Source organism: Dermacentor variabilis, chromosome 5, assembly GCF_050947875.1.
Source record: "Dermacentor variabilis isolate Ectoservices chromosome 5, ASM5094787v1, whole genome shotgun sequence".
NCBI classification, from domain to species: Eukaryota; Metazoa; Arthropoda; class Arachnida; order Ixodida; family Ixodidae; genus Dermacentor; species Dermacentor variabilis.
Window position 1 is genome coordinate 110,766,784 of NC_134572.1, and position 27,173 is coordinate 110,793,956.

At 41.5% G+C, this 27,173-nt stretch overlaps 1 protein-coding gene across 5 annotated transcripts in view; it reads right to left on the minus strand.

The window, feature by feature from the left end:
* Window positions 1–1,029: 1,029 nt before the first annotated feature.
* Window positions 1,030–27,173, minus strand: part of fra (neogenin protein frazzled) — a 305,588-nt gene continuing 279,444 nt past the window's right edge. For 2 of the 5 annotated variants that reach the window (XM_075693301.1, XM_075693298.1), the window contains exons 17-26: window positions 26,671–26,778; window positions 25,738–25,932; window positions 23,619–23,651; window positions 22,343–22,478; window positions 20,584–20,816; window positions 18,013–18,135; window positions 16,143–16,283; window positions 14,070–14,417; window positions 11,575–11,783; window positions 1,030–5,015 (exon numbers count right to left, since the gene is read on the minus strand). In XM_075693301.1, coding sequence (XP_075549416.1) covers window positions 4,917–5,015; window positions 11,575–11,783; window positions 14,070–14,417; window positions 16,143–16,283; window positions 18,013–18,135; window positions 20,584–20,816; window positions 22,343–22,478; window positions 23,619–23,651; window positions 25,738–25,932; window positions 26,671–26,778 — 1,625 coding nt within the window. In that variant the 3' untranslated portion in view covers window positions 1,030–4,916. The remainder of the gene's footprint in view (window positions 5,016–11,574; window positions 11,784–14,069; window positions 14,418–16,142; window positions 16,284–18,012; window positions 18,136–20,583; window positions 20,817–22,342; window positions 22,479–23,618; window positions 23,652–25,737; window positions 25,933–26,670; window positions 26,779–27,173) is intronic. The other 3 variants (XM_075693299.1, XM_075693300.1, XM_075693302.1) reach the window with 3 other exon arrangements.

Sequence of the window (27,173 nt, forward strand, 5' to 3'; positions counted from 1 at the left end):
TGAGTCAGTATGACTGTCCATCTAATCCCGCCTATATGCAAGCACTACCTAGATAAATTTTCTTTAAAAAGCCAGGTAACAACTGCATCAACCTTCTCAGCACTGCTGTCCACCATGCTCTTCCAAGAGCAGTCTTAACTTTTGACTTTTACAATAGAAGAGCAAAAAGATATTGACAGCATTGCACACATTCTGCCTTGTCCATTTCTTTTATTATTAGTCATGTTTCATTATCATCGAATAGAGAAGAATGTCTGATTGAATTTAAAGGGTCAGTTTGCTCCGGTTCATCTTAGTAGGTTTGGGAAACAGTTATTAGTGACAGTTGTGTATGTAGTAATGGCTGTTGTTAGCAAGCCCTCATGTCGGGTCTTTCTAGTCTGTGTCGACTATTTTTGTGCTGCTTCTCACACCTTTCAAAATATCAACTTGGAAAGAAAGTGACCGAATTTGCTATATAGCGAAAGCAATAATGCATGAAAGAACTTTAGCTGCAGGAAGTCAACAAACAGCGATCCAGGCTGTGGTAGCAGTGCATCAAACCTTTGAAGAGCTTGTAGCATTTGTTTGCTGGAAAAGGATGGCTTATTACTGTTAGATCCTAAAGTTCTAATCTGGGTTTCTTTTTATTTTTTATTATTATTTTTTTTTTGTATTTGCCAAAGCGCTGGAAACACGAATGCTCCTATGTATCACAAATTTTATTTACTTTTAACTGATTTATGCTGTCCATTCAAATTCCTTACGTGAACTTCATGGAAAAAGCCTGTAAGTGTCACCTGTTCCTTCAATTTTGAATTACCATAATTCCTCTTTTTCTTTTTTCGAATTCTGCATTTCTCTATAAGTTGTATTCTGATATATCTAGTGAATTAAGACTAGTAAAGTGCTAAATAACTACACTTTTAAAATGATGAAGTGAAGCTGGACTGTTCTGTCAGCCTAGCTTGAGTATTTTTTCTCAAAAACCCTTTTATGATGGGGATCACGAGCAGCTAGGCAAGGTTGCATGACCAACATGGGTGAATCTGCAGGACAGTATGTGATATATTTCATATATCTCGACAAATTGTACATAAAGAAATATTTGTTTACAGAAATCACAAACATTGTAAATTGTTAAAAAAACAGTAAGCACCTCATTGCATTCACTATCTATAAATGGCACAGCAAACAGACTAAAGCAGATCTAGAAATCATAGATGTAACGCTTACATATATACAAAAGCAAGAAAGTGTGACCGGGAATTAAGTGGCAAACCATCCTTACATTATTAACAACTTCCTGGCTTTGAGCTGCATGTTTACAAACTTGTGATCATCACCAACATACTGAAGCATGCTGCATACTAGGAGAGGAATCAAAGAAGCATGATTAGCATGCAGGTATAAAAGGCATGAAAATTTAACAAATTGTGACTGATACTGACTCTTTGATAGTAGTGAAAAATGGGACAGTCGCAACAATTCATTCATAATTATTTTAAATTCTGTACACCACATACAAACACGACCCCACTTTTGCAGTAATCCCTACAAGATATTTAAAACTGAACTAGTATATATAGTAGCAACTTCCACATATACTTGCATCATACAGATGTAGCACAAATATTTTTAAAAAATTTAGGACATCAGTAAAAGAGAACCTCTTGCATAAAGAGTCAAACTATTGGGCCTGTTTGATTACTATGTTGAAAAACAAAAAACAAAAACAAAAAAAGGCAAATTGGCTGCACAGAATGGCTTAACTGCTTAATCAGCACACACTCACACTTTATTTTCCTTACTGTAATATACTGCATATCTATGCCTTATAACCTATCCCCTGGCCCATACGGAATTTGCACCACCGATGAAAGGCCTCACAAAAGGGAATAAAAGATGTCCATACATATAGTACTTCCACACTTTTTCTACATTTATCAATGCAAAACAAAGCTATGTAAGCAATTTTGTATGTTCAGTCATTACAGTTCCAACTGGTACTCTCTGCTGAAGCATGTTGCAGCTTCACAGCAATGCATCCCACACTGCCATGAAGTAGCACATCAATGCAAAAGTTTGTGAACGGCCCATGCACCCATATTGTATTTAAGCTTTTTGAGTTCTTGATGCAAGTAACGTGCATCAAAGTACAGCACTAGCTTTTAATCTAGTCACTTTGCAATTCAAATGCATAGAATCTCAGTCAATGTTGCATGCTAAACACAAGGGACTTCACAGTTAATCCTACTGGTAAATTCGGAGCGATCTTTGCTCGAGTGAAAAACGTTGATTTTTTGGGTGAACTATATGTAAGGTCTGACATTTTTGTGGTAAATAAATTAAACTTCTTCAGATATACTAATGAGACATGTTATCCTCAGTTAAATAAGCAAGCATATGGATGTCCTCATCTCTGGGATAGAAAGAACTTGCTGCAGGTCGACCGGCACAAAATTCTCTTACTGAGCTTTAAAAAGAAAGAAGAAGAATCGTACCCGACATGAAAGCATAAAAGATGGTAGCCAGCATGAGGCCTTTCTATGTGACAGTGTCATTTGCGTCACATACTGTTTCAGTATCTGTAACAACTATCTTGCCCAAATCAGCTTTTCGAAACTGTGATGTATAATGTGCACTGCGCTACAACAGAAAGAATGTGTGTTTATTGCAGCAGGTTCTGCTACTAGCTCCTGCACGAAAAACAACACACACTTATGACTTTGCTTGTGGCTGAAACAGCTTTGAATAGAAGCTGTATCCGAACCAGTGACATTGAAACAGGACAAAAGTGTTTGTGAGAAAACACACTTGTTAAAAATTAGTGTTCCCTTACTTGTTTAAAACACAGAGCTAGACTGTAGGCTTTATGTTTCAGTGATGTTAATTTGTGTGTGCACAATGGCTGAATCATCTCACATTTGGGGATGGAGCTCTCATCACCAGATTAACCTTACACTTTCTGGTATACAATTGTGCAATGCCACAGCTAAGCGCAGGGCTTTCCGGATGTGAAAGCAAACGTGGCGGTAAAGCGTGTGACTATAGTGCTAATCATGTTCTTGCTCACTGTTTTATGGAAGTAGCACTGACTGTGTTAACTGTATGCGGGCAGGTTAATAATATCTATAAAACCAAGCAGTGTCAAAGATTAGACATACTCAAGAACATGTAAGTAAGCATGTCAAATGCTATGACAAACAAAAAAAAAGTTAACCTGACTGGTTTTTGAAATTGTTTACAATGAGTGCCTGCATCGGAAGTGGTGAAGGAGCTGTGTGCTGTAGTAGCAAGAGCAAATTGCATTTGCATGTATTGCCAACTCAAATATCATGAAACCTATATTTACAAGACACAATGTTTTTAAATACCTTTCAACGAAAGGTGGTATAACATTACATTACTGTGCCTACCTCCCACAATTCTAAGCAGCATTCTTCCTTTCTATCTGATATAGCATATGCACGCATTCATGACCATCTTATAGCACTTGCGTAGCTTGTAGAGGTGTAAGAAGTACCCACATCAACGACAAAATTTTCTACAATGGTCAAGCAGAACATAATGTACCACCAGTAACAAAACAACACAAGTATACCCTGCTATGTAAATGAGATGTCTGAACTTGCATTTTCTTCTGCTGTGAGAACAAATACTGCTATGTAATAATATATATATATATAAAAAAAAACAAGAAGCACACAAACACGCTTGGGCACAAGTTTTGCCTATGGGAGCAGAGACACCAAAATTATGACTGAACTTTTCTTCTCTTTGAAATATTCAATAAAATCTTTTCTTCATCCTGAAATAGTGTTCCGAAATGGCATTCACGGGGTCACTCGCTACGAATTACAATGATGTACAATTGTGCAATTATTGAATAACTTTTTATTTTTTTGCACGATGCAATTTTCTTTTCTGCCATTTTCGAACCTCTCATGACAGCTGTGTGGCATGCATGGTCTCCTGTTGCAATACTCACAGAATGCACAGATTTGCACGCTATAAGAGCAGTGGGAAATAAACTTGCAAATTTGCTAGTTCACTGATATCGTGAATCTATGTGAACTAAAGTAACATTTTCAGGCCCGTGGTGACACCATGCAAGCCATGATGCTTAAATGCAACATCATACAAGTGCTTGCCTTCAAGAAACTTAACGCATTTGATGTGACAAGATTACAGATGAAAGGTTCTCAGATGTTTCAGAATCTGACATTCATCACATTGAATAGTAGTAGGGCTTCTATTCTCACAAGAAGAAGAGATGAGAGCAGGAATCTTGATGTCTGTACCCCTTTAAAGGCTAGTGGCTGGCCTTTGGCACAAAGAAATTATACATATATGTATGTATATATTGAGTGCAAGAAAGAAAAGGGGAGTACTACCCCTAGGCAACCAGCATTTGACTGATTGGTGCTTGAACACTGGGTAGAGTGAGACTCAAACAGTTCCGGGAACGTGACGCTTTCAGTCAAGATGAGTCGGTGCACGCATAAGTCTGCAGGCACACGGCAGTGCCGTCAAAGTGGTGCACTGCAGCCATATAAAAATGTGTAGTACTCGACAGTACTATGTACAGTGTTGTGCAAACTCGGCTCGAGCAACGGAGCAGGTCGGTGACAAGTCCTGAAGTTCCAGTCATCTGTGCCAACCATAAAAGAAAAAACAAAAAAACTAGGAAATATAAAATGAGTGATGAAGGGGCAGTGTTCCAGGACAGCCCATGCGAGATGGCTGATGGTGAGTTTTCGGATGCTCCTTTGTATGGCACACTGTGGACTCCGTCTCCTATGCCACAGACGATGATGCTGCTGCCTTCCTCGGGAAGCTTGGTGGCTGAACACAGTCTCCTCGTAAAGTACACTGTTTTTAAGTCCTTGATGTACACACCACTAGGAGTCACTTGACCATAGACAGTGGCTTAATTAGCACTCAAACTCTGATGCTGTTATTGCGTTGAGGTCTTTCATCAGGCCCTCAAGGTTCGCCATTTCTTGAGTGAGTTCTTCATTATTGAAGGGTGACTGGAAAAGGATAAGAACAATAGTTTGTCAGTCATGAGTTTTTCCCAGTGCACCAACACTGCACAACAGGTTACAAAAACTGAGAAGGAGAGGCAGGCAATCGCTTCAATTTTCAGCCTACTGTAATGTTTGGTACTGCACAGGGGCTTAGCCAGGGGGGGAGGGTCTTATGCGGCTTCAGCCCCCTCCCCCCCCCCCCCGAAATTTTTTTCCTGCTGTCCATGCACCGCCGACCAAAGCAACCCCCGGCGCAGGAAATAATTCTGGATTTTGGCTAGAACGTTTTTTTCACGCTCGAAAAGTCATTTCACCACGAAAATTGTGAACTCGGGCTGGAATTCGCGGCAACGCCCATGCACCGGGAGTCACATAAAGCAAGCAGCCCCATCCGAGCACAAAGTTTCAAGGACGTTTTGATGGCGAACGGGCTCGCCGTGGCATCTCGCGGAGGCCGCGGAATCTACACTCTATCACGGATTCTACGGAGCGCATGGATGTCAATTACGAAACTTTATGGGTGTAATGTTCTCATAAACTTTTGATGTGAAAGGTGCATTGACATTTCCAAACGTGTGCTTTAGGTTTTGAATTGCGGAACTTTGTAAGTTTAATGTTCCCATAAATATTTGACACCAAAGGTGCATTAACTTTTCCAAAGTCGTACATCGGGCCCTACAACGAGACAAGCCAAATCAACACACTATCATACAAGTTGACAAAGCCCGCAGCGAGGCCCAATGAGACGAAGCGTTGTGGTGGTTCATTCGTGCCGTCATGTAACATAAAAAAATATCAACATTGTTTTTCACCTGCGCCAAAGCATCCAGTGAAGACACTAAAGCCAGCCAAGGTAACTATGTCCTTAGTTATTTTTTCTACTTCGACTTTTAATCGCGAGGACACATTGAGCCTCTTCAATTTTTCTGTTCTCGCTTCCCTACACGGGGTCTGCCAGAGCCAGCCAGAGTGCACGCGTTTTTCTCGTGTTGCCCCAGACCACCGCGCAGCACACTTGGGTGCGCATTCGGTTTTTTCTGACAGAGTGCATTTTGCCTGGCAGAGTTTTGGACACTTTCTAGCTAGCAGACGAGAAAAAGAAACAATAGTTGTTCGCCGCCATCACTGTGGGGACTCGACGGATAGCACCACGTTTGCTTGAGCGCAATCTCTCCAGAAAGTCTTGCCTGTGGTGTTGGGCTGCTGAGCACGATGTCGCGGGATCGAATCACGGCCACGGGGGCAAAATGCGAAAATACCCGTGTACTTAGATTTAGGTGCACGTTAAAGAACCCCAGGTGGTTGAAATTTCCGGAGTCCTCCACTACGGCGTGCCTCATAATCAGAAAGTGGTTTTGGTATGTAAAACCCCATAATTTTTTTTTAAAGTCTTGTCTCGCTGGTGTAGGATACCGAGCAGTATGCGCATGGTTATTAGTGGGCCAAGCGTCTCGTGTTTTCTTCGATATTCCTTTAACAGCCACATTAGTTGCCCAAAGTAGGCATTCGATTGTGACCAACATACTTTTCTTTGCGTTTTTTTTTTTTTCATTACTGTTCCCCCGCCCCACAAAAGGAAACAAAAACCTTGCGGCACAGCGAATTGTCGCATGGGGAAAGTTCTATTTTGTTACTTCTTTTGCGGAAAGTAATGGGCCATGGGGCGCTTCAGCTGCTGGATACTCTTATTATGTTATTGCGATAGCAATTATATGGAAACTCTAGGCGCATTCCTGCCATCGCCGTCGCCCTCATGTTCCGCATAAAGTCCAAGGGCGATAACATCGTGACCGCGCGCCGCATGCTGTATATGCGAGTGAAAGCGTGTGGGAGGTGAGGGGGAATGGGTGAGCCGACGATGATGGCTCAGTCTTGTGTGCGCAAAAGAGAAAAGCGGAAAGCAAGCGCGCCACCTTCCGTCGCGCGTGATACATCGGGGGGAGTGGATAGAATGGGGGCGAGATTTAGGATTCCGTGAATCTGTGATTGCGTAACATGTTTATTTGCCTTCTCTGACCCATTATATACCGTGATGTTTTCTTAGATACGTAGATTTATTGGATACTTATGCCCGTGTCACACGTGCGTTTGGAAGGCCTTCCAACCGATAGGCAGTTGATTCAAAGGTCAAGTTCGAGCTGCTACACGGGTGGTTTCGAAGGCCGCCGAGTCAATAGTCTATCGAGTCAATGGAGCACCTTACAGCTCTATCGAAATCTCGATGGCCTTTGAGCAACGGAAACGGAAAGAGTGCGAACATGCCCTCTCGTTCACTGTGTGCTCGTACTATCGGTTAGAAAGATCAAATCAAACCAAGATGCTCTAAAAATACTATGTATGAATGTTATTAATTATTCAATAAAGTATTTTTGCCACTTGATATGTGCGAACTGCACATACTCTCGACAACAGCTACAAGCAGCGACGCAAACGTTGCCGCAGTTTCGCTACTCAACAACTTAAAAACTAAACGTATATGTATGGCAATGTATAAACAAACAGAAAAGAAATTATAGTGCTTTTAGGTGTTTTTAATGTTGCTTAACTTTTCGTGACATGAAAACGAAAGTAAAGATCCGCAGCGCCACACAATTTTACGAGAAATGCCGGAACCACTCAACGGCCTTTCGAAAGTGCCGTGTAGCAGTGCGACAACTCCTTTGAGTCGATAGAGTTGTGGCATTTCGAAGGCCATTGACTGGAAGGCCTTCCAAATGTGCCCGTGTGACACAGGTATTATACCTATGTTTAGATATCTTGTTGCGAGGTTTTGTGTATACATGCAGTGAACTTTGTTTCCAGTGGCAATTTTTTGCCCTTTATCAAGCTGTAGCTTCACATTTGTATATTCCATTGTATCTTCACATTTCTAATGTACGAGGGCGAGTCAAATGAAAGTGAGCCTACCCACCCCACACAATTATTGTTCTGTTCATTATCTGCAAGGCCTGCACGTAGAACGCAGGCATCTCTCATTTACAAAAGTGGCACGCAGGTGTGAGGATAAATGTTCTTTAATGCACTCATACACTGGGTCGAACATGGTTGCGTGACGTAATGGATGCTCCAGAAGTTGAGCAGCGTGGTGCCGTGAGGTTTTCGACAGCTGAAGGTGTTTCCCAAAAAGAAATTAGTCACCGTATAGCTGCCATGTACATTGAACATTGCATTTCATTGGCCACTGTGAAGCGTTAGAACAAACGGTTCAAAGAAGGATGTGAAAGTTGCAAAGACGATCCCAGACCGGGCCAAAGCCATCGTGTAATCACCCCTAACAAAATTACAAAGGTTGATGAGCTGATGACACAAGAATGGAGGATAAGCATCAACGAACTGGCAGAGCGTGTGAACATCAGTCATGGTTCGGTTCACCGTCACCATTCACGCCATAATTCATTAACATCTCGGTTATCGACTCTTGTGTGCGCAATGGATGCCCGAGATTTTGAACCACCGCCAGAATACGTAGAAGTTCGGCGCTGCCTTTACTTATCTGATCTGGTATCACAATAAGGGTGACGATTTCTTGTCTGGAATTGTGATCGGAGACGAACCATCATATCACTAGTACGAGCCTGAAACACGACGGCAAAGCTTACAATGGAAACATTCAAATTCACCACCCCCAAAGAAAGCAAAGGGCATCATTTCCGCCGGAAAGGTGTTGTGGGCTTTTATTTTCCAATCGTCAGGGGCCATTACTGATAGAATTTGCTAAATCTTGAGAGACTATCAATTGTTTATGATATTATGAAACAGCGGATCGGCTGCGTGTTGCAATCAAGAACAAGCTACGTGAAAAATTGACAAATGGGGTCATTTTGTTCCACGACAATGCCCGTCCCCATGTTGCTGATGTGGCTAGTATAAAACTGGCGAAGTTCAAGTAGGAAACGCTGCAATATCTGCCATACAGCTCAGATCTGTCGCCTTGCAACTTCCACATTTTGGGGCAACCGAAAAAACAGCTCAATGGAACCAGATTCGTCTTGGACGTTGACGTGAAAGTCAGTTGCAGACGTTTTCAAGCAGCTACCCAAGGAGCTTTATGAGACGGGAATTACGCGACTTGTTAGTCAATGGGACAAATGTCTAAATGCTGATGGAGGCTACTTTTAAATAAAGTACCCCGTTTGTCATATATTCGCATTGGCTCACTTTCATTTGACTCGCCCTCGTATATTATGCAGAACGCCTGCTTTTTATGCGTGCTTTCTGCTGCGACTATAATTTCGGTGCAATTAACAATACACGACTAGCGACAGCTGCTCCTGCGTAATACATTGGAACAAATTACAGTGTCATTGAGATTTTTCGCTGGCCGTTGCATATGTACAAGAATGTAAACAAGGATCTTGAATCACAAAGTTTCATTAACATTTTTCCTCAACTTGTTCATTTCATGGCCTTCACATTTTTCATATCAGTGGCATGCACTGCTTTGCTGTTTCGAACTGATGTAGTTCTAAAGTTCGTGTGATATTTTCTTTACTTATTAAATAGACAAAAAACATGGAAGCATTGACATCAGTTATGTTGGGCACAATTTTTGGCACATACAAAAATAATATTTTATGAAAAAATACATATTTTACTTGTATTGACAGTGCGTAGCGTTGAAGAATTTGTTTGCAGCATCTTTGTCAATGGAAGTGCAGTTATTATTCATGTATTTCAGCCCTAGGCAAATTGTTTAAGAAGAAGCTTTAGCTTGGGCCCAACTCCGACCCGGCCTATTCAGATATATGTAAAACGCAGAAACGCTTTTCTGAGATAACTCCTGAATCGCTTTTAATGAAATTTGTTGCATTTGAGAGAGTAAGTTAAATTCTAGTGTTGGTTGGAAGCAGAATTTCGATTTAGGGCCGGAACTTTGTTTAAAATATTTTGAAAAATCCGAAACTTCGAAAAAAATAGAAGGACGAAGTTTACAAATGAATAGCTCTACATCAAGAACAGATATTGTGGTTCTGTAAACGGCATCCATTACGCCATTCAAAGTGGACAAATTTGGTATGTCTATTTGTATCTTACATGAATTGGTTATGTTATGTACAAGGGTTCTGCAAGAGCCATATTTCCACAATACTTAATTTTTTGAGACTCATGTGTAACATATTAATTTTGTCCGCTGTAGATGTACTATTATGTGCCATTCACACAATTGTGATATCAATTTTCATTGCTGATTTACAGAGTTGTAAACTTCATTGTTTCGTTTTCTGAAAATTTTCGATTTTTGCCACTTGTCAATAAAATATTGACGACCTAAATCGAAAATTCGAAACAAACTGTCACTATAATTCAAGTTTTTCTTTTAAATGCTACAAACCTCATCAAATTTGGTGCAGTGTTTGCCGAGGAAAACGAATTCTCCTTCTACATGTGTTTAGATGGGAGCATCCGACCTAATGTTTCCTCGTAGGAGGAAGTCGAGCTGCAATATGAGCCCTCCCCCAAACGAAATTTCTGGCTACGCCACTGGTACTTTAGATAGGTGTGCATTTGCATTAACCATCTGTGCTTATGCAAATTATGCTTACTTTTACATGTCTGCATTTATGTTTATTTTTCGAGTAATTCAAGTCACAATAACAGCTTCACTACAAAATAGCTCGATTCTCAGGCATGCTTACTAGCAGGTGTAAAGCTAAAGAGTTCATCTGAAGGATGAAATTTAATGTTTACAAAACTACAGAAGTAACACCATTGTGGGATTTCCTATTGCACCATGAAATTGTAGCTGTGACAGGTATTCATAACCACGCCTTCACTGTAACAAAAATTTTGGTAGGCTTGGTATCTTCTTTCGCGCAAAACCAAATAACAGAGCACTCCTCCTATCTCACGCAAAGCATCAATCTCTCTACCATTATTGCATCACTGCTATGCTATTGTTTATCACTGCATGTTGATATTGCCAACTATAATCGGTTCACCTAAGCCTGCCAAACTATTTTGCCACTATCATGAAAATAGCACGCTATTTCTAACAATTATGACATTTATGGTACTAATTTGCATTACCCACATATTATTCAACGAACATTTCTTGTGAGGCCACTGTTGAAAGAAGCTAATAATAATAATAATAATAATATTTGGGGTTTTACGTGCCAAAACCACTTTCTGATTATGAGGCACGCCGTAGTGGAGGACTCCGGAAATTTTGACCACCTGGGGTTCTTTAACGTGCACCTAAATCTAAGCACACGGGTGTTTTCGCATTTCGCCCCCATCGAAATGCGGCCGCCGTGGCCGGGATTCGATCCCGCGACCTCGTGCTCAGCAGCCCAACACCATAGCCACTGAGCAACCACGGCGGGTGTTGAAAGAAGCTGCCATATCCGTGCAGGAAGACCATTCCATGAATGACCACTTTTCTTCTTTATGGCTATTGAATGCACATTTTGTAATTTGTCTAAAGGCTTCCTGCACGTACCTATTGGCCCTCTGCTATTCACTGGGCAGCCAAACTACATATTTTCAGTGACTATGGTAAAACAAACAGTCATGCATAATAACTCCCTTCACAGCTGCATAAAAAAAACGTCAGACATACAGCCAAGTCTTCCTCCTTCTTGGGTGTGTGAGCGGCGGAGGTGGAAGACGATGCATCCCTGTTGATGCTACGTGGTGAGGCCACCACGCGGGACTTGAGTGCCGACTGTCGGCCAGGGCTCTGCTTGCTCGAAGGCCCCCCCGATGATGTGGACGTGGCTACAGAGGCTTTCTTGTGCGGGCTGCCAGTTACTTGCTGCGGCCGCACTACTGCACCAGTGAAAAGTGCAAAAAGGCTACAGGTTAAGGTGCGGAAAAGAGTAGCGAAAATTGTGTGGCATGCTGCTGGTGGCATAACGTGCAACGTCAAGGCTAAGCAGTTAACAGCATTTTCTCACTCTATACATAGCAAAGGAGACTTGGAGCTATTTCACAACTTGCAATGTGTTGGAAAACCAGGACGCCAATGAACCACAGTTTCTTAAGCAGCGGGTCTCTCAACTATCACCCCTCTCTCATCTTGGCTAGGAACCAGTGATGGTTGCGGTAGAGAGTATGTGAATATCAAAGCTATCACATGGACCACATTGGTGGAAGAGATGCCAGCAAGGGCGGCCATGCTGACACTGGTGGTCTGGCTGGCACACTGCATGCTTTGTTCCACTAGGGTGCCTATACCTTGCAATTTTTACAGACTTTAGCGAACACACATTGGCTCTGCAGCATGATAAGTAAATTTTGCTAGCCGACCTGTACGTGAAGCTTTCATCCAAAGTACACAGCCCACTCAATGTTTGACGAAAACAAAATTTTTAGCCTTGTAGCAGGCCTGCTGTTGTATTCCGAGTAGTCCAAAGCTCAGGAGAGCAAGAGCTCTTTGCTTTTACACCTCAGAGCTCCAAAGTGATAAGAAAGCAATGGGACCTCAGCTACAAAGCTAGGAAAGCTTTGGTCACATGCTAGTACTTTTGATAAGGGGAGCGAGAAAAAAATTTCAAATTTACTATTAGCATATTTATACAATTGCAATCTTCTGGCCAACCTAAGCACGTGGTGCTTGATCCATTGGCGAGGCAGGCAGTGTAGCAAAACCTCAGAACAGCCGATACAAATACATACAGAAATCATTTACATTATGCAACAACACTATGCAAACATTGTACAAAAAAATGTATATGCACAAAGCATGAGTCTTAAGCAGTGGTGAGAATGGCCAAGAGCATTTTGGAGCAGATTTTGTATAAGTCAACAATTATGATCCTGCATGATTATCGACTGGACGCTATTCATGCATGTCAAAAATGGTTACAGAGTAGCAGCACACATCACTGCACATATTCTCTCGAAAGATAAACCACGTACACAACGTCTAACGAACAAAGTATGACCATACCGCAAACACACTGAGTTGATTTGCATGCTAGAAACATAAGAAGCCGTGCATCCCCAGCAGCAAAGCAAGCCATACAAAGGTGCAAAAACTCAAGACAACAGTCATGTGGTATGCTGGATGGCCATTAGAGCAATCTTAATTTGGGCCTGAAGTTGTCTAGCTAGTAAAATGGCTGAGCTAAAAATACACTGCATTACGAGCATACAGACATAAATGTGACCCGGCAAAGGAGCTACTAGTAACATGAAAGGGGGTAAGTTTCAGCATGCTGAGTGTGCACAGTCCATTAAGGAACACCTCTCCCACCAATGCGAAGTACAAATACAGGAAGCGCCAACAATGCGGAATGGGCTGAGCGCACACAGCTAGGCCCAACAGAACTTCATCCTAAAGCTATACACAACCCTTGAATATGGTGCACAGATTTTCCTAATGACAAACCGCAAACATGCGTGAGCACGCACTCGATTGAATTAGCTCAGTGACCCTTGGAACCCTTTAGCTCATTTAGCGTTATGAATTGCAGGAGATGCAAAGGTACTCTCCGCATAACGTGGTGGCGACTGCCACCTGACATTCTCCACAACTCCTCTTCATCATGCTCTTCGAGATCGTGCAGCATGGCTTGTCTTGGAGCAGCTTTGGAGCAATTTCTCTCATTTGTAGCATGGATGTAACAGATAAAACGGAACGTAGCAGCAGATTGGCGCAATTAGAGCAGCATTCCTACCACTGGATATGTAGTGCAGATTTTGGGCCTCACATCACCTTTTGTAATATCTACACTGGCCTCTCAAAAATGGTCCTCAATATGAGTACAATTAATGAAATTAACAATAGTGTATTTAATAATGAATGTGTCTGTGTGCTGGGTTTAATACAAATTCTCATGCCTACTATTTTGTGACAGCCTCCAAGTGTCATTTGTTTATTGTGTAAAGATGCTGTCCCGAGTGCCAACAGTGGTTCTTAGCACAGCACAGCAACTATAACAGGTGGTGCAAAATTCACAGCCAAATACAGTTAACTACTTCCTAATGGCTCACAGCTTCAGGCACACTGCTTGGGCCACTTTGGCTGTGCTCTTAATATAACTTTGCTAATCTTCTCACTCAATAAAATGACATCTCAGCTCACGATTGCTTTAACTCACTGCAGCTCACCCATGTGCTTTGGCTGGGGTGTAGATGGCGCACTTTGAGGGGGCGGTGCAGGCACGCTGAAGCTCTTGAGGGGATTCCCCGCATGCACCCGCTTGGTCAGTGTTCCCGTCGTCTCAGCGACTGCAGAGGGTGGCGGCCCCGAGGGGGGTGGGCCAAGGGGAGGAGCTGAGCTTAGCGAGAGCAGAGGCCCGCCTCCTGGCCCCACCAAGGCATTGCTGTAGGCCGGCATCTGGCCCGTCCCCATGACCGAGCTACTAGCGTGGCTCATGCCCGGGTTCAAGACAGGCTCGTAGGTGGGGTTCCCACAGCCCATGAGGCCTGCCTTCTGGGGACTTGGACCTTCATGACCTGCTCAAAAGAGAGAGAGAGAGAGAGATAACATTCAGGTCTCTTTCACTGTGAAAATCAGTGTAACTCAAAGTTTCGTGTTCACTCCATCGTTATGACTGATACAGTGCAGTAGAAGTGCTGGTAGATGAAGCTACAACCCATGCTTGTCCCACCTCTAATAAACAGTGGTGGCTTGATGATGTCATCGATTATGCCAACTAAGATCAAGCATTAGTACCTCTCTTCCCACTCTTCCTCCTCATCACCCACACCCTCCTCTCCACACCACCGCCACTGACCTCAGCAACTAAAGCCATCGAACACCACAAGAGAAAGACTGTATATATATATATATATATATATATATTTAAAAAAAACACTGCTATGTGTGTTCACTGTTTGCCATGCCTTTAATTTATATTTTGTTGCCTAAAGAACGAAACTATACTTAAACGAAATTGGGCAAAATTGGGCTCATTAAACCGAAGCACAACTCAAACAAAATGCTGACAAGCAGGAAGGTGCTTGTTGTCACAAAGTGCCAGTTGCTGAGTGCTCTACGATAGGCCATTAAGGCAGTCACAAACCAACACTGATCAGAAAGAAATTAAACGAAAATGGTAGGACAAAAAACGTAGGTGCGAAAGAACTGAAGCTAAACAGGATTGTGCAAAGTACAAATGTCGAAGTGGCGATAGCCGCTATCGTATAAATATACACACAAAGGTTGACTTGAGACAAGACAGTGATGCACAGATTGTTCACATGCCAGTTAAATGTGCTGTGAAAATTGTGCCGTGCAAAACACTGCAAGTCATACTGTGCATAGTGAAGCCAGGCCCAAGAAGAAGTATTTTAATGACTGGAAAATGTAGAGAGGTCGGCCGGATAATGGAGCATCTGGCCTGCTACTCTCCGTAAGGGAAGGGGAAGAGGGGAAGAAAAAGGGTCAGAATGGCGCATGATAATGGGAGGAACGAGGTGAAGGACACATTACACAACTGGTATCACAGGCGTGAGTCCAGGCCCGTGTCACCTAGGAAACGTGAAAGAGCTTGCATTGTCTCTGTCGTCTGCCAACTCTGTTCATGTGTTCATGTTCACGTGTTAAGAATTGTCTCATATAACAAATAGATTCATATATCCAAATACAAATGTAATGAACATTTTGTGATAAGTTCACTATACACATGTAGAATACAGCTGTGCAAAAATGCTTCTGAAATGCCCAATGGCAACTTGAATGTCTGAGCAGTACATGTTCATGTAATGCAGCAACCAAATGAGATTGAGTTATCTATTGGGTTATGTGTTGTATTACACCTTGCCCGGTTATGTCCGAACATGCGGTCAAAACATGCTCAGCCGCATAATGGAAAAGAAAAAAAAAAAGAAGGGGGAAAGCCTTTGTAGGAACTCTCACACCCTAGCAGAGGCTGTGGGTGCCTGGATTTCAATACCTTGAATGTCCATTTCATCTTAAGAGATTTATTTTACATGAAGTCTTGCGTGTTCAATACAGAGCGTAATACATTGTCCCCATTTTTGCTATAATGATGTCCGAATGTGATGAGTTACCTGTTGTCATCAGTGTGTTCAATACAGAGCATAATACATTGTACCCATGTTTGCTATAATCAAGTTTGACTGTAATGCTCTAGCTGATGGCATCAGTGTGCTTCATACTTTGGATTGAATTACAATTTGTTTTGGTGCCTGGAGGTGTCAAGTACTGAAGCATACCTGGATGCATTGCATCGATGGTCACGTGAGCTCGGGGTATGTTGTACTGTGTCCTTGGGTAGATGGGACGGCCCATGTTAATGGAGCTGCCTTCTAAGCCGGTGTTCATGCTGCCATTGGAAACAGCAGCTGGTCCCATGGCTGCAATGTGTTCATGACAAATATGTGCATTTCACTAAAATGGGGGCAAGCTACAGTGTTCAAAGAGGCACAGCATTTAAAAAAAAATGTTTCCTCTGCACTGGAAACCAGGGGATTCCAGTACAGGGAAACCAGGGAAACTAGGGAAACTAGGGAAACTAGGGAAACCAGGAATTCAAGTTCAATTTCAATTTTAATGTTCAATTCAATTCAACTTCAAACTGAAGTGTCAATTTAGGTTGAATCCATCTTCAAAATTCGATTTAACAAATTTCCATACACATGCAGGGTGTACAGAAAGTCAATGCCCATTTCAAATGTCTAATAGCTTACAGGAATGCGCACGAGCATCTATAATTATTTATTTATTTTGTACAACAAAGATGGATACTTTTTAATGTCTTAATGTTATACAAAGGCCCAACCCTTGTTCACGTGTTTGCAAAAATGCTTAGGTATGGCCACTGTCAATATAGACAAGATCCTTTTATTTTCCAAAGCACACATAGAGCAAGCGCACTTGATCTCAAGCTCAGTTGGCACTTGTCGGCATGACCCATGTAGAGATTGTGGGTTGGTGACAGGGCTGGTGACAGCGCATCTGACAACAAGGCCATGATTGGAGAACACTGGTGGCAAGTGTGTACGATAAAAAAGCTGAGCACTATGCTACTGGTTCATTCCACCAGTTCCTGCAGCCCCGGTCAACTATGTCTGCCACCTACAAGCACTGCAAAAACTGCAGGGGAAACACTCATCGGAACACCTTACACTTGTGCTTCTAGTTGATCCTAGGTGTACCACTTGGTTTGATAAATTAAGCCAATTACTTTATCATCCATCACCGAAAGAGCAAACAAGACATACAGTGCCGAATTTGTACTGTGAAATTTCATCTAGGAGGCCAATTAAGCATATTTATACATAAAGCTCATAGCAAAACATCAGGAGTGGTATGTACTGGAAATGGCACATCACTCATTCTCTGCTATTGTCTCCATAGCAGAAAGATCCTTTGTTCCTCTCATCTGTTACGGGGCTGGTTTTATTCAAATAGGTGCACAAATTATAAACTGATCATAAATTCGAAATGGGCACCGACTTTCTAGAGATGCTGTCTAAAGCTGAGAGACTGATCTGCAACATCTAGAATTACTGGCCTCACATTTTCAAGAAGAAAACACTTTTTATGACTTCACTGTTAAGCATGGAGTTCTGTCTGTAGAGCCCCTGTCACAAAATTTTTGGCTCAGACACATGACACTTTATGCTAAAAGAATACGGAAACTTTATGTGATGAATGAAAAGCCTAAGATATAAGCACAAGAATGCTACCTAGTCAGGTAGGCTATTATCCAATTTTTTTTCTTTTTGCTAGCTGCACTGAGCTGTGTTCTAGAGAACAAAACATTACATTAATCGAGTGACGTTTGGCAGATTCAAGTCGCTTGCATCTTTTGAGTTATATCCAAACTACACATCTAGAATTCCCAAGAATACAGAGGTGCCACAAATAATCACAGGTTGAATTTTGCTTGCTTCTGCACAAGTTGGGTAAAACTTTTGTATGAAATTAAACTGTTACAGAAATTTGATTCTTTTTTGATTAGAACACGCGAAACTTCGAACACAGTGTGAATTCATTCGTGGACATGTTCAAGAAAGGGGGGGGGGAGAGGGGGAGGGCTAGGTGCACACAAAACGTAGGTGGGTCAGGGTTGATACTCACATGCTTTACTAGAATCGGGCAGCGACTTCCGAGAGTCAAGCGGTAACATCATGGGCTTAGTGCGTGATGATCTCGGCAACAGTGGCTTATCAGTTTTGCCACTATCGTCGCTGCTTAACTGGTCTGTGCAGGAGTGGGAAAACAATAGGGGAAGAAACCAAAAAGGGGCACGGACAACGACCATGCATCAACGTTCATCACGTGAGAGATGAAGGTGAAGCAAACAGTGAACAAACTGAACAGAACGGAATGAGAGAGAGAGAGAAAATGAAAACATAGTGGGTGCACTGAGAAACAGTGTCTGAACATAAGTGCACGCTCTCGAGGCAGTATGTCATGCATACATGAATCTTTGCAATTCAGCCTTAAGAGTGCAAGAACCTGTGTGAATCATGTCCTGTGCCGAAACTATGGTACTTGCTTTCGGAACTAGAGCAAAAATTGTGGCATGTTTATAAAGGGCAGCAGAGGCACCTTGGTATTTCTCAGATATCATGTTTCAGCCAATGTTACCATGAAAATCCTTTGCCAGCACCTTATTTCTACGGCATTGTAGGCTTGCAAGTAAACATGAAAGCTCACTACACCGGGAATTATAAATGTCAATTTTATAGTTATCGCCTTTAGAATCACCCTTACTTATCACGCTTAGCTTACAATGAGATATAATCTCAACAGATGAGCTAAATTAAAGAACTAACAGAAGTATGAGACAAGCGTAGCCACATTACATTAAGCTTATCATTTGGCAAAGAGCAATCGTGTCATCAACAAAAAGGCATTTAAGGTGGCCACATAGAAAGCCCATTCATTTTGACTGCACATATAGCAATACAACTTAAGCCTTTATTTTATTGTGCGCAAAAAAGGAAGTTCACAACTGAAACGTATGAGGTATTAATGCATACATGCATAGAAATAATAAGTCTCCTTATTTGGCAGCATTTTCTGCACTAGCTCAAAGAGTGCAGCACCTGTGTTCTGGATTTGATTGTGAAGCACCTACCAAACTGCAGTATGCAATTTCATGCATGAACCAGTTGTTTATAAATTCATCGGCACTGTTTTGTTTATGAATTCATCGGCACTGTTGTGACTGTTGAACACATGACATGAATGCACAGCATGAGTGCATGAAGTAAACTCATGGAACATCATGTGAACTTATGCATGGCACTGTTATGAACTAGTGCAGAAAGTGCAGCTACAATCCAGGAGACCTCAAAATGACTATGTGAGTTCTCTGAAGCAAGATCTATGTCCTAAACATGTGTAATAGTTTCAGGCTTCATTGCTCCAAGCTTCCACACAGTACAAAGCATTAAGTCCAACACTGTTGCATTCCTCAGCCCATACCACAACTGTGAACAAGCCTACATCTAGATGACAACTGTCATTGTGTCAAACAAGTTCGTGCATGAAAACCAGCTACTGCTACACTCCAGGTACGTTAGCATTTTTTTCTGCATGTCAGTAAAGAATGAGCATGTGGCTATGTGCAGGTCACTTGTCATTCACTTTGTGCCTGACAAATATGCAAATATTTGAAATTTTACAAATATTTGCAAATATATGCAAATATATGAAAATAGTCACTTATGCAGTTTTTATCTAGCAGCAACAAAGCACTGACTATCAGAAAAAGGGTACTTCCATGCTTGGGCCTTCAAAAGTAGCAAGTATAGGTTTAGAAAGTACAGGTTTGTACATGACCATGTGCACATGCACATAAGAGGCATGCCAAACAGATAAATATTAAATAGACCATGCAGAACAGCTCACGCATGCACAACATACACACTTGAAAGACCCAGTGCTATATAGTGGTAACAAACAGTGTAAACGACAAAGTCCCAGCTGTCTGAGTGCCCATTTGTTCTATTAAGCTGTCACTACTTTCACATTTCTATCTGTCAATCATGCCAGAAGGTGCATTCTTGCCTGCATTATCTAGATAGGTGGTTAAAATATGTAGCAGTGTTGAGCCACGACAATATTATTTGTATATATTTTGCACATTACCATTGTGCTGTGTAAACTTCCTTGTTATTGGCAAGTAGTGTGCTAGCAGCTAACGGATTGGACAGCACATGTGCTGTCATGGGGGAAAGAAATGCGAACAGCAGAGTGCATGGCTTTTGGTATAAGCTGCAATGTCCAACTCTGCCCATGGTAAACTGCTGCAAAAGTGCAATTAGGTGACAAGGCTTGCAGCTTCTTGTCCTGAACGCTTAATTGTTCACTGTTGCTGAACAGTCTGTGTACACAGGATTAAAGGAAACGCCAACAAATGTAATTGCCATCCAATAGCAATGCAATCTTGTACCTCCGGTCATTCCAACCCTCCCCCCTCTCTATCTCTCTCTCTATATATATACCACCTTTCTATTAGCCTTCTCCAGCATAGGGTACCCAACCACATGCTTTTCCTGTCAACATTTCTGCCTCCTCTTTTTCTTTTCTCCTTCTTCTGGATGTAATAATAGCAGCCCCTCTCACAGTACACCCAGCTGACCTAACAAACTTTCTGAAGCTCAAACCAAGCAGTATAGTGAAGGGAGAGGGACACACCCATGTAGCCACCACCAGAATTCTTCTTCTTGTCGAGTGTACCAATGTGCTCCTCGGAGATCTCCTGGGAGTTGCGCGAGATGGGGGTGGCTGTCATGGCTGCCTCTGGGTTGCTGCTCTTGTCCATGGCCTTGAGTTCCATCTGATCATGGTGGATCCACAGGTCGGGTGGCTTCAGGTCCTTGGTCGCTCCCTTGCCCCCCTTGGCGGCTACACCCTTTGCACTCGCATACCTGTGCGCATGTCCCATTGGGAGGAAGATGGGGCACCATGAGAAGCGCATGCACTGGCCTGCTTTGCAACAGGCACACAAAACTGCATAGTGTAGTCCATATAAATCACTCTAACAGCTTCCATTCTCCATTTATTCACTGCAGTTTGTAAAATGGGGTAAAATAGAGCAGTTTTACATATCTGACTAAACCACAGAAGAGGTGAGCGAGGGGTAAGACCAGTGCACCTTGTTTTTACTTAGGGAGCTTCAGCACAGTTAGACAGTTACCGCATCACGCAGCAAATACTGCTGAACAGGAAGAGCCACCATACTGTGTGGCTTTGCACATCTTAACACACCTATTTGTAACACATAAACTGAAAATAATATCTGTTAAAATTAGTTCTTTCGCATTTATGGTCAGAGTGCTGCACACTTCTTGTGAATATATGAGCTAAAGTTTGTTCTCTATAGCTTTCACAGCCACAACAGAATTAACCAGTATTTTCTCTACAGCTGCTCCAGTTTCCCTCCAAATTCAGTCCGAATTGGTTGCCACTGGTCTATGATGGTACAGGAAAAAATATGGTATCTATACTGTATGCAAGATGTATCTAAATCTACTACGTGCTTATTTGAGATTGAAGCAGATCTACACCATACAAAAGCTCGAGAATGTAGACTACTTACTACAGTGAAATCCCCTTGTTCAGAATAAAATGCATGCATACAGTATGACTTGTGCCTAGAGGTACCAAAGTTTTAGATAATTGCTAAATAGAAGAGTTGTCTTGATTACAATTTCTACCACAAAGGCTTGTAAAATGATGTCATTTAATTTTCTTTGCCTGTAATCCCTGCACATACATACGTTTATTATCCATGCCACTCTTGTGGACAGAAGACACAGGCAGCTACTTTTATATTCTGTAAATTGCATATTCTGTATATTCAGAATATTGTATATTATGTATATTCTGTATATTCTGTATGGCTGCATATTCAGTAAAGCCAACAGATCACTGAAGCGTAGATCATCCAGACTGTGTGTTGGTACTAATTAGCTTTGCAGTCAGTATTTTTCAATTCGAGACTAATACGGTGGGTAAAAAGTGGCATGAATTATTCAATTTTTCACTTGATAGTGAGCTGAAAACACATGGGAGCCTCCTGAAATTTGTGAGAATCATCAAAATAACGAATGTCAAATTAATGCAAGTCGAGCATACCAGAGTTAGCTAATATAGACATTGTGTAAATAACAGCACTGTTAACCAAAGCTTTTTTTCCCTTTAGACCATAGTGTTTCCATTTTTAGTTACTGTACGACCAACAATTCCATCAAGAATCTAGATTATATTTTTTTTCTGGTACCTCTTTAACAAGAATTTCTATCCTACGCTTATAAAATTTAAATATTTCACTGTCATCTTTGTTCGCATATAAGAAGCTATCAGTGTTAGCTATCATCTCTACTGTCTTTGCCTCATACCACAAGGCACAGATGTACAAAGAAAGTTTAGTTTAAAGCATAAAGATACTTACGTCTTGCTATTCACTGGACCGATGTAGCCCTGCCGTCGTCGGCACATCATGTAGCAGATTACAATAAGGATAAGTAGGATGATTGTGAAGCCTGATGCTATTGCAATGTAGAGAACGTTGTTCGAGATCCCACCACCTACATGGAGACATAAAGTCAACACTAAAGTCATCTTCACTATTTTGGACAAATTAACAATGCACCAAACCTAGTAGCACCTATAAAATCTTTGTGGTAACAATAACTACAAATAGCAAAGCTTTACAAGCTTTGCGACTAATAAATTACCATATCCATATAAACTTGAGCACCTATTCTTTTTCTAACCACAAATCTCTTCAAACTAACAAGGCGGCTTGCAGCTGAGAGTCTGCTAACAGCTGCGGATATATTAATGCTACATTTTAGCCAATTCAAGAGTTCCATAATTAGTAGCACTGGAAAGAGCATTCAAACCATTTCTTCAACAATTGTTGCAGCCAGGTTATAAGCTTATGTCAATCTTTCAGCGGCTTTTTGCCCATGCCATTCAGCATCCGTATGCTTGTCATCGAAATCGGTGACTTTGATTTTGTACTGAAGCCAAATAATGAATAGTGGCTGGATTGCTTTCAGCTGCTTCAATCAAGGAGGCTTTTGTTATCACTGGCAATTCATTGCACACCTTGTTCTTGAAAGAATAGGCAATAGAATAGATCTGGCAATAACATTGACCAAGAGATAACTGATGAGAGATAGACCACGGTCACACCCATGGTAGTGAACTGTCAGATGCTTTCTTCTTTTCTATTTCTCCATGCACACTAAAAGCTAGTCACTATGATTGCCCTACATACATCTGGCCACAAGGTAGTAAAGTTAGGTGCTTTATTTTCATGAGTACAGTTGAGATGCATTTGTTGAAGACTGCTTGATTCCATTTTAATACTAATCAACTTTTTGTATCAATTTTGGTTCAATTCTAATTTTGATGTTACTTTAAGTATATACTCAAATATATTTTCGATTCACCGAAAATTACGTTTCCCAATGTAAAGTTGCCAAAAGACAGAGGTCATTAGGATGATTGGGTGCTTAAAGCCGCATCACTATGTATATACAGTATGCACCTATACATATGTGCATGCCACAATACCAAAGCTTGACATGCACAATGTACATACGGTAGCATGTGTGTGATTCAGATGAAATCATTTTTTTAAGTAAATAAAAGCAAAAACAAAGTAACAAACATGTCTCAGCCAACGTTCATGCCATGCATTTTGGACATTCACTTACCATTGACGGTTGGTCCAGAAGCAACCTCTAAACCTAAATATTGCCAACAGAACAAACAATCCATAAAATTAAAACAAACAGAGCAACAAAAAAAGCAGCACAAACACACACACGCACGCTGACACCCATGCATACTCTTAGCATGCCAAAGAACAAGAAACCAAAGAAAACAAAGCAGAAGGCACTGAGAAAAACATGCTTTACTTCAGGTTATGTGGAATGGAGAAGAAACATATTTTCATTCTAAAGTGCAGTACACTTGAGATTTTATTAGAAAATTATTAGTGACAGATACGCAACTTAGACGTGTACAAAATGCTCAGCTTTGGTTCTCTAGCTCATATCGCACACTATTTAGTTTACATCACAAGTCTTCATTTTAAACACCATAAAATGTATATTAACTTAGTCATAAGCAGTCAAAAGCATCACATTTTGTGATGAGAAACTATAACATGCTGGCCATTTGAACTTAACACTTTCAGGTAGCTCTTGCCATACGTGATGAACTCTAATGTGAGAAAAAAACAAAGTTACGAAAGAAATACTTTATTTTGAATAATTAGTAAAGAAAGGTACTGTGTTTGAACCATAGGTTCCACCATAGACCTCTTGCAGCTCTTTTAAAACTTTCATGAAATTTAGGAGAAATGAGGGATCATTATAACAGCAACCAGAGTAAGAAATGAGGAGGCAGAGCCGAAAACTTAATAGACATTGGCATACCAATGGGTCGCTGACAGAATATCGACATGTATGCTATCTTGATGTGAGTTACAACGAAAAAGAAATGCTACATTGAGTTGAACAATATATATCGCTTTACACAGCTAAGACATGTTATTCGTTTTGTCAATACCACACAATAATGATCTGAGTCTACCCATTACGAACATACGCAAAAAAAATGAGGTATAGCCTTAAATTAGTTCCTTTGCGTGCAACATTTAGTTCCATAACCTGACGAATATCCAGTGGAGCCACTTAAAAGAAAACACACACTAAACATGTCAACAAGAAATGCATGTTGGCTGCAGCTGTGCAGGCAAATGAAATTTCTGAAACTAATGCTCTAAATGTAAATGGTGCAGAGATTTGGCGCTTCAACCATGCATTTGTCAGACTTACACTTTAACTGTTCGAGCAGAAGATGCTACTTTATAATATTTTGTACTTGCAATTAAATGTAGCCATTATGATGACTTTTCATCCTCTTGAATGCAACATTTACAAAGTCCAAATTTTTTCTTCCTAGCAAAGATGTGTTGTGTGACTTTCATGCCCAGTTACAGAAAATATAAAATAAAAATAAAAATGCCCATTCGGTAAGAATTATTTGCCGTCCTATCTTACAGGCACAAGTATAAAGAAGGCTACAATAATATCACACTAACATAGTTGTTCCTTAAAGAATGTGATGCCAGATATAAAAAAGACAAGCCTCATGCTTAATGACAAAGATGTTAAATGGTGAATTGGGCACAATCACTTTGTTGTTTTCAGTGACACAACGTTGTGCTGCTGCCAATGAATTCTAAGCGGAGGCAAATGGTGACAAGGTCACACTTGTTACTACAAGCTACCTGGCTTCTTTAAACAGACAAATGTCTCCACTAAAATTTCAGGTTTGGTAATTCAAGTAAGGAAAATGTGTATCTTAAGCATACAACAACAGCATGTTTAATGTCAGGATACGTAAAGACAAATAAAGAAAAATAGTTTTGTGACTGTTAATGACCACATATATCGACCATATAACAAACAGGTTTGTAACTGGCACAAAAAGCACAGTCGTTTCCTTCCATGCGTTTTATACAACCTACACAGTTTTAGATTATGTGGTAATAAAAAGAAGTTGGCTTTATGACTGCTCATGACCACTCCGACTGACTTTAACTGTAACAGCAAAGGTTATGACCATCAAAGATAGTGCAACTACTGTCACGTGTCTTCACAATAAACGAGTCAAATAAAAGGGCACGTTTCGTGGCACAATTCGCAACTCAATGTTGAGCACTTCCGGCCATGCGAAGAAACAAAGCGCGTTGCTACAGGCATTGCGTGACAGCGGAAAACAAGTCTCGCAGGAGCAGCACCCATGGAGGGTAGTGCAACATACTCTTGCCTGTGTGGTAGACCACCTCAGATGAGAGTGGCCCGTAGCCCTTGTTGTTGCGGGCCTGGATCTTGAAGTGATAGGTGGTGTCCGTGGTGAGGCCTTTGATCACAGCAGTCATGCGGTCTCCAACTACAGCTTCCACGACCCAGTCCCTGTCTTTCTGCGTGTTGTCCGCTGTGTACAGGATAAAGTAACCTGCCCAGGAAAGAAGCAGAATACAAAAGGCCCTGTGTAAGTGTTGAAGTTAAAAAAAAAAAAAGGAAAACGACGTGGGGTTTAACGTCCCAAAGCTGCACAACAGGCAATGAGGGACGCCATAGCAAGGGGCTCCAGATCAATTAAGACTGGCTGAAATTCTCTACCATCTAAATACATAACCATTTTTGCATACTGTCTCCCTCATAATGTAGCTAGGGTGGCCAAGAAAGCAACCGGAATTTTAAAGATCGACAGTCTATAAGGACTGTCAAGTCTAGGAAGTCTGCTCCATTTTATGGTTTTTCATTTTATGCACTAGACAGTTATAGTATAGCATTTTGGTTGTTTATGTACATGCATGCAAAATGGCTGCAGCCACGCTATACGCATGCCCTCAATGGGACCTCTAGTAGAGCATTCCACATGGTGAACAGATGACCGATGCAAAACGCTGTGGAACCATTTGGAAATATAGAAATAAAAGCACTTCCGCAGTAACAGTGGTGTTTTATTGTTAGGCCTGGCAGAACCAGAACAGATGGCTGATCTAAATAATGATGACAAAATGTCACCAATATTTTGTCCTCAGAGAGAGATGGGACCAAGTGAAGACTGATTTTGGCATTCATGTTTTGCTGTTGCAACAGAGAGTACATGCCGTCTTACATGCAGCACAAGTCATACAAGTGACAAAATGTCATCAGCAATAGCACTTGCTGGATAACATGCTCGTACCTGTAACCATGCCGTTCTGCTGCTTTGGAGGCTGCCAATGAAGGTTTACGGTTGTTGCGGAGTCCTCGCTTGGAACGACAGTGAGGTCTCGGGGTGGACTTGAAGGTGCTGAAAATAGCAACACAATGCTGCTCTGTATGCGGCCGGCATTGCTACTTTGAGTCTCTTGCACCACCATGCAAAAAAAGCGCGGTTGCACCAGTAGGCTGAAATGCAGTAAGACTTGTGACAACTCAAACTTATCTCAATGTCTCACCAAGTCTGCACAGTGCCGCAAAGGCTAGGGCTCGTGTCAGCCAATCAGCAACAAGGGTCAGCTGCTCTTTCCAGGGAAGAAAGGAGGGCTTGCCCACTGTGTGCCATTAAATCATCTCATGAAACTTCCGTACAGTTGGCAATGTGCAATGGCAATCAGAGGCAAATAATGGAGCCTTTCTTCTGGTTCTCCTTGCTGGCTGGCTGACACGACCCACAGTTTTTGCTGTACTGCACGTAATTGCTGA